The sequence below is a fragment of the Lactuca virosa genome, chromosome 6 (genome assembly GCF_052849685.1).
Source record: "Lactuca virosa cultivar CGN04683 chromosome 6, Lactuca_virosa_CGN04683_v6, whole genome shotgun sequence".
Lineage (NCBI taxonomy): Eukaryota > Viridiplantae > Streptophyta > Magnoliopsida > Asterales > Asteraceae > Lactuca > Lactuca virosa.
Genome location: NC_136431.1, coordinates 82,577,608 through 82,586,770, shown reverse-complemented (window position 1 = coordinate 82,586,770; position 9,163 = coordinate 82,577,608). Strand labels below are relative to the sequence as shown.

The window sequence follows — 9,163 nt, the reverse complement described above, 5'->3', positions numbered from 1 at the left end:
GAATGCGCGTTTAAAAATTATAAAGCGACATGGTGCATAGGACACGCGCTTATGATGGGTGTCTTCCGTGTTTTTATTTTTATTTTTTTCTGACACAAATTCTAGGGCGCGCAAAAATGCGCGTTCTAAATCGTTCAAAATTTTGGAGAGATGACGTTATTTTTACGTCACACACTTTTGCGTATTGTAAATCTGTGCGCGTCATAAATTGTGTGTCGTAAAAGGCTGTTTTTCTAGTAGTGAAAAATACCCACATCCTCTACTAAAAGAATAATTAGGTACATATGTGCAAATTATAATGCTAATATGCAAGTACAATGTCTAACATGACAAAATGTCCATGTATGATGTAATGTCCAAGTCTGTCGCAATTAGTTATTCAGTTGGTATAGAGAAGATGAGATTATTTCTTTACATTAGGCATTTATAAATAGTTACAATGCCTAATATGTTTATGCATTGTTAAGGACCGATGTAAGTACAATGCTACAATGCTAAATAAATACAATGCCTAAAATGCTAATATGTTTATGCATTGTCAACGTCTGATGTAAGCATGATGCTTAATAATTTACAATTACAAAGTCTAATCCATTTCAATAAGTACAAATAAGAAATGAGCAAGTAAACTTACATATTTTGCAGCGGCATCGGTAAATCTCCACCCTTTTTTCTCATCCCAATGTGTAAGCCTCCAAGTCTCAATTTGACCCGTTGAAGAATCCAAATCAAGTCCACGTTCGATGTGATAGCTTATTGTACTTTTTGAACAAATTTCTACTATTCATTTTACGCTTTCCACGAGCCATAACCCTCTTTTCTGCAGTCTCCTTTAAGGATTAACAACCAAATCAATCAAAAAAAATATTAGATGGAATTTAGTAATGATTAATAATATTATACTTCAAATATTTTTAAAACATTACCATGTATTTTGGCTCACACCACATATCACAAAGATACTCCCAATCATCTTTGCTACCCATATTTGGAGGGGGTGTAGTCTTTGCCTTTGTTGGATCTACTGGTCCTCCAATCCCTTTAAAGTAATCATGCAACTGAGATCTGTAGGTTCTCCAAGCCCTTGCCACGTGGCTGTCGATAACTTTGCAAACATTCGCATCCTCCACATCAATTTCAAAAAGTATCTTCAAGAAACAAATATAATTAGTTGACTAGTGAATGAAATTTTAAGAATCATATACTTAATTAGTATAAACAAAACTTACAGTTAGCCTATGGCATAACGGCAACGGAGCTTCTTCTGGTACATGTCTCCACTCTTTGTATTGCATGCTACAATTGTTATGCAAAATGTAGCCACACTCGTACATGAAAGCTGAGGCATTGTCACATATTACTTGCCTTGTTTTAAAATTGAACTTCACTGTCAATCTCTTCTTGGCTGCTTTCATTGTCTTTCGTGCACCCTTGCCACATGTCAATCCACGTTTGTGCTTGTAGTATCTGTATCATGTTCTTGTTCAGTACCAAGTTCTTGTTCGGTCTCAGAACTTGGGTCTATAAGCAAGTAAAAGTAAGTTTATATTTACAAAATGACATAATAAATTATATTAAAGTGTAAAATTGAACATCTTTTCTAACCAGGTTGTTGCTCGGTTGTTTGAGATCGCTCTATAACCACGTTTGTTGCAGATGTCCCTATTTACAAAGATAAAGAATTAGTCACGATCACAACATTAGTGTAACAAATATGAACAAAACTTGTTACTTGTACCTGATATTGGATGAAGTTGATAGCTTGATATACGAGGGATTGGATCTCGTTGTAGCAGTCATCTTAGTAAAGAGGTGTAGAAATTGTCCAAAAAGTAAAAATTATTAATAAAAAAAATACTAGTGAGGTGGTGGAATAGATAAAAATATAAAAATAGAAGGGTGTGATAGAAACATACATATTTCAGGTAATAAATATTATTTGAGGAAAATGGAACAAAATGTTACCTGAATTTGCTATGTTGTAAAGAGTAGTACGTTCTCCATCTTGTCTGCCCAGTCCACCTCTTCCACCTCTATTTAACATTATGCTCTTTACAACTGTAAAAAAAATAACGTCTACCTCTTCCGCCTCTTATTGACATTATGCTCTTTACAACCGTAAAAAAAATAAATATTTTATAACTCAATCGATAATAATAAATTTAACAATAGAAATATTGTTACATAAATCTAACCGATAATTATAAAGAAAATCATGTTAAAGAGTTAATTATATAAAATGAGAATCGTTGGCTAGTGTATGCAAAATAAAACAATGTTAAATATTAAAAAAGTGGCAAGGTGATGTCTGCTGCTATTATAGGGTATGCAAAATAAAACAATGTTAAATATTAAAAAAGTGGCAAGGTGATGTCTGCTGCTATTATAGGGCAGTTATTTGACAAAGATTTCTTGAATTTGTTTTTGTTCACAAGACACTATGTTAGTCTATTGGATTCTTGTAGACAATTTTATTTTTTTAACCATGCTCAGAGTTTAGATGGCCTGTAGAGTCTAGTTGGCTATAAGGTGTAGTGTTTTAATGTTTGAGATTATTTTGTGGTGTTTATATTCAGTTTTTAGATTATATAGTTTGTTTGTCAAACCTATTGCTTCAATAAACGTATTAGGTTTAGGATTCTTATTTTATGATAATGTTTATCTTAGGTAAGGATTTGTAAGTTATTATATTATAAGGAAATCAAGGGAGTGTAAATCTTGATTTTTTTATAGCTCGTCCCTAATTCTTAAATGATATGGGAATTGTTAAATACAAATTGGTATTTGGTTCTAATTCGGGATAATTTTTCTTGGTACCAGAACCTGAAATACTGATTCCATGTAAATCAAACAACCGGTACCGGACCTATCATATATAATTTGTTCGTTTTCGTGACCTGTTCCAGTTCGGGACCGGTACGGGATTAGGAATTGGTGCTAGATGCTCATCCCCAATCAGAATAAAATAGTTTACTGTGATAAATTATTATTCAAGGTAAAACTAAACTAATTCGAAGATGAGATACATGGTTGAGACAGGGGTCCTTTAGAAGCATCAAAAATAGGCCAACATTCGTGTTCAAGATGTGACTTAACCAATGCCATATTGCATGAGTAGTTAGTCTTTATCATTTAATTATTTGAAAACAACTGCATTTAATTTGACAACAACCAAACTTTATATAACTTAACGAGGCATAATGTAATTCAATCCCCAAGATACTTGTTGAAAAGAAATGACTCCGCCAAAGGAACAATGTCAAATGAAAGAGACACTTTAATAATGTAATCTGACTAAAAATTTTCAAATCTGCTTGGATGGATGATTCATTGAAGAGACTATATACGCATAACATATCCTAAATCCCTAAACATCAAATCAATTGGAATAAGTAGAAGAATATTAATTGCGTTCATAAAGGTGAATCTTGTACGCATAACCAATATAGATATCACAGATATGGAAAAGTACTGTATGCTAGGGACATTAACAAGACAACAACTAAATTAATCCAATAAAAGGGTCGATCCAAATAGAAATGAAGCTAAAAATGGTAAACGTACCTGGAATTGTTGAATACGTCACACTGCCCTGAACTCTAAGCACTAGATTTCATTGAACTCTAAGCACTAGATTTCATTATCGTTAATCTCCTTCCTCGTTCCTAGAACTGTCTTCTTCCTTTGATATTTGTAAGGTTTTGATAGGTTTTTTTGAGGCCGAATCAAATGGAACAACCGTCTCCGTCCATCTATAGTCATGGGCACGCCAATTTCGGAAGAGATCGTGTCGATCTTCTCCGAATTTGATATTTGTTATGTTTTGATAAGGTTATAAGGTATAACTTTTATTTGACGATTATAATTTTGACTTCCACGTTATTTACATTTCATCCACACATTTAGTTTAAGAGTACTATGTGTACGGAATATACATTTATTACCCACACACATATAAACATGTGTAGGTATTTAATTTTCCACGTCACTTATAAAAAAAATATTTAATCTATTTAACTACATATTTATATATAAATATTATATGTAGGTAAAGGACAATATATTACCCACACATACTTCAAATCTTTATTTATGTGTAGGTATATTACCTACACATAATTAAAATTTGATACATGTGTGGGTATTCTAAATTTAGTCGATCATAAATTTGGGAGGAAATTTTCCCACCAATATAAAATGTGGCTAAAAAGTATTACCAACATATATTAAGTGGAGGCCAATATGAAAAAAATATTATTGAAGATTACCAACACATATATAAACATGTGTGGGTATTTACCCACACATTTACATGTGTGGCTAAATTATGTGTGGGTAGACAATACTGTTTCGAGGATTACTCCCATAATACGTGTTTAGTAAGTGTTAAGTGTTAGAGTATCATTGCATGAATACGTAGTTTCGACATCGCCTGAACTCATAATTCATCACCTACAGGCTATGAGCCTGTTGGTGTTTCCATATGACTTGTTTAGATTAGTCATTGGGTGCCATCTATACACTCATAGATGACTACATTGCCACATCTCAAGTCAACGTTAGGGCATCTCCTAGTCATCTCTTATTTATCATCACCTATCTACCATCACATATCTATCATCTCCTATCTATCATCACCTATTTCTACCCAATATATATTTATAAGTGCATAATACTTATATGTTCGAATCAATTTAAATGTCATCTCATATTATTTTATCTAACACATAACATTTTTGGCACAAATAATAAGCACATAAATCATGTAATTATCTAGATATTTCATATCTATGTGTAAGATGAAGGTAACTATGCACTCACTTTATAAAAATGGATACCGCAGAATTTGGGCAGAACCTCGCCTTAGCACTTTCAATGACCTAAATGTATAATACTAAGTCTTAGTCTAGTTTCATAATCCAGGCAACTATAACTATAGTCGAGATTCCTCACTAATACAAATGTTTACATCAAGATCTATCAAGTAAGGATCAACCAGGCATGTGAGTTGGGAGGCAAGATCATTACAACATAATAGCTTTTCTGAAATCTAACAACCAAGCCAACGTGACCATTCTAGACACCTCTCTCGTAAGTAGAATAATCAGTATAACGACATGGAACTACTGATAAATCTTATTTATTAGTTCATAAGAACGACTATGACTATAAATATAAGTTACACTGAAAAGATTAGAGTGTAGCTTAACTTATAGAGGTTCTTGTTGACAAACGTTAGGAAATTGCACTGGCAGAGCTTCTACTCGCTAGCTACTACTACTGCAGGGGTCGCAGGGCTTCACCAAAGACTAAAACTAAGAGAAAATTAGGCTAGAACTGAAGGAAATCGAGAAGGGAGTTGTGGAGATGTGTGTGGAAGGAAAGGAGCACAAATGAGTTATTTATAGCCAAATTTGGGGTGTACGACGTCTCCCCAGCCACTTTGTACTATGTGTCAGGCTCTCTATGGTTTGCGTTTTCACCTTCTAGAAGCACGCGTCGCGTACCCGGCATGCCCCTGGCTCGTTGCGCGGGGCGCAAATCACAGATTTTGTAAATTTCATAATTTCTTCATACAGACTCTGTTTTGACGTTCTTTTTTTCCACGCTAGCTCTCGACGATTACTAAAAATTTTCTTTAGGCTCCATCGGCAAATTCTAACTTTATTTTTAGCCCTTATTTTTATATGATTTAATGATTTTGCAAAAATTATAACTCTCTCGTACGGAATCTGATTTTGGTGTTTCATTTACCAAAAGTCAACCGTTCTCTTATTACCTTTTAACGTCACACATTCCTTATGTGCGACTGACTTTACCCTAAAGTCAATCATATCTAATTCATATCGAGTCAGATTTGTACAAAATTTATATTTTCGAGATCGACACGACATGTACTATATATATATATATATATATATATATATATATATATATGTTTTGGCGCTCTTATTTTTACGACTTATGGATGATGCAACTGATTTTTCCTTTTTTTTTTCTTAATACAAAACTTATATTATATAGTATGCAGCACACACGACAATAGATTATCTTAATTATGGATTTAATTTTCATAATTTTTACTTATTACGTGTAGACTAAATTTGCAGGTGTTACACCTTTGTTCGTTCTTCCGTTCCTAAATAAACCATCGTTTTACTCCAATCACTCAACTTGGTTAGGCCCCACAGCTCCTTGACAAATCCCACACACCCAAAAACCTTTAGGTGTGCAATCGAAGGTATAAATCCCTTGCATGCCTCATATGGTGTTACCGCCTTGAGTTCCTTCGTACCAATTCCGTTGTTTAATAGGTAAACAGAGTGTCGCACCGCCTCACCCTAAAACTGGTCTGGTACCACCATGGCCTTATGCAAGGATCTTGTTATTTCCAATATTTTTCTATTGGGATGTTCCACAACGTCATTCTTCTGTGGCGTGTATGGTGTCTTCAATTTCCTTTTTCAATTTAGCTTGCACACAAAATTCCAAGAACTGATTAGAGTTGAATTCACCCCACGGTTAGTTTATAGCATTTTGACTCTATGACTGCTCTCCTTCACCACTTGTGGCTTGAATTTCTAGAAAATATTGAAGGTTTCATCTTTAGTTTTAATTAGATATACCCACATTTATCGTAAATAGTCATCCACTATCAATAAAAAGTAATAATTGCCTCCTTTTGTTGTAGGTGTAATGGGGCCACACCAGTCTTCGTGTAACAACTGGAGTGGTTCTTTACCTCTCAAATGGGTCATTTTTGGGAAACTTTTTCTTGGTTGCTAAGCTATCATACAACCTTCACACATATGTGATTGATTAGTTAGCTGAGGTATACCTATCACCATTCCCTTTCGTGTCATCTCTTCAAGCATCTTGAAGTTTGTGTGACCCATACGTGAATGTCATAACCATGAGTCATCATCTATACTCATCGCCAAGCTTACTTGTTTTCCAGGTGTGAGTTTTATTTTATAGAGTCTATTTTTCGATCTTTGTACCTTGATGACTAAGCAACCTGCTATTAGTATTAGTATATATTGTTATATGGTAAATATTGTACATATCTTATATTTTTAGGATAGATAATTACCTCCTATTTGTCAGGCTATTAGTTAGGCTTGATTATTGTTATTTTATATATATATATATATATATATATATATATATATATATATATATGTTTCGGTATTATCAATAGGAGGCAAGGAATTCTATCCTCTCACACATGGTATCAAGAGCCTAGGTTTCTAGCTACTTAATTTTTTTTCTTTTCTTCCTGCAGCCAAGTGCTACGGCCTTCCCCATGGCTCCCAATGAACAACCACCTAAACCTCCCCTACATCCGGTCTATACTGTCACTAATATTCAACACAAAATTAGAGTTCTTGACGGTACCAAGGTCACCTACAATTCCTGGGTCAAGCTTTTTAAGCTCCATGCTCGTGGGTATAAGGTCCTTCATCACATTGATGGTACGGCGCCACCTGCTAAAACCAGCGACACTTATGATTCTTGGGTTGAAATTGATGCCATCGTCCTTCAATGGATATATGGCACACTTTCCGATGACCTCCTCGTTCGAGTTCTGGACACAGATACAACTGCATATAAAGCATGGCTACGAATTCAAGAGATCTTCACCAACAACAAAGGATCTCGTGCGGCAACTCTCGAACACGAATTTACCAATCTCACCTTACAGTCGGCCTCCTCGTTGGACGAGTATTGCCAAAAACTCAAGGACCTAGCGGACCAACTCTCGGACGTTGAAAGCCCCGTCACTGAAAATCGCCTCGTCCTACAACTTGTCCGTGGGTTACCACCAGAATACGACACGGTCGCCTCCTTCATCAATCAAAGCCTCCCGTCATGGGATACCGCACGCAGCATGTTGCAATTAGAACAACACCACCAATCGGCTCGACATAACATCTCTTCCCCAAGCGCTATGGTTTCTTCTCAAGCCCTTGATGAACGTCCGCTTACCAGCTCTCAAGCTGCTTCCTATCGCCCTCCTGGTCGGGGTCGTGGTCGTAACACCCAACCGGGTCGTTCCAGTCGCGGGGGACGTGGTTCCTCCAACCGTGGTCGCCCTCAACAGTTTTACCCTACTGGAACCCAATCCCCTCAACGATACCTTGGTCCATCATACCCTCCTTGGGCCTGGTGGGCTCCTCCTCCCTGCCCGCACCCCACGGCTCAGCGGACACCTTGGTCCACACCTTGGTCAAACCCGCCAACCTCCGGTACAACAACGAATTACAATCCATAGGCGGCCCATGTTGCTTATTCCACTGACCCATCGCCCCAGCCCACTGCTCAGAACCACCAACCCTCTTACGATGCCTTAAAACCTACAGAGCTCCATCATGCATTCCAAGCAATGCACCTCAACAAACCAGACCCCTCATGGTATATGGATACAGGCGCTTCCTCTCACTTGACAGCCGAATCTGGTAAAATCTTGTATCCTTCTGCATCTTCTTCTAACAAAGTTATTTTCGTTGGAAATGGTAATCATATTCCTGTATTAGGATCCGGGCACACCCATTTTAAAATCCCAAACCATACATATTCTCTTAAAAATATTTGTTATACCCCCCATATAATCAAAAACTTATTATCCGTTCGTCAATTTACACGTGACAATAATGTATCAGTCGAATTTGACCCTTATGGTTTCTCTATGAAGGAACTCAAGACTGGGAGGATGCTTTCACGCCACAATAGCTCTGGTGACCTTTATCCACTCACCACGCCTAGATCTTATCATACTGCTCTGGCTAAGGGATTCTCTTGGGATGTTTGGCACAACCGTCTTGGACATCCCGGCACTGCAACTTTAGATTTCCTTCGTACTCGTTCCTTTATTTCTTGTAATAAACATAAAATGACACCTATTTGTCATTCTTGTCAAATTTCTAAGAACAAACGTTTACCTTTTATGGATTCCTATTCTATTACTTTTTCACCATTTGATATAATCCATTGTGATCTATGGACCTCACCTGTTCTTAGCAAATCTGGTTACAAATATTATATGGTGCTCATCGATAGCCACACACAATATGTGTGGATTTACCCGCTAAAGTTTAAATCAGACACCTTTACCAACTTTACCAAATTCCATACCCTCATACACACTCAATTTAGCCGGAAA

At 36.3% G+C, this 9,163-nt stretch overlaps 1 protein-coding gene across 1 annotated transcript; it reads left to right on the top strand.

The window, feature by feature from the left end:
* Nucleotides 1-6,893: 6,893 nt before the first annotated feature.
* Nucleotides 6,894-8,944, top strand: LOC145120667 (uncharacterized). The gene is made up of 3 exons (XM_079056465.1): nucleotides 6,894-6,958; nucleotides 7,286-8,459; nucleotides 8,696-8,944. The coding sequence occupies exons 1-2, from the start codon at nucleotides 6,914-6,916 to the stop codon at nucleotides 8,273-8,275; spliced, it is 1,035 nt and encodes a 344-aa protein (XP_078912591.1). The 5' UTR covers nucleotides 6,894-6,913; the 3' UTR covers nucleotides 8,276-8,459; nucleotides 8,696-8,944.
* Nucleotides 8,945-9,163: the final 219 nt, after the last annotated feature.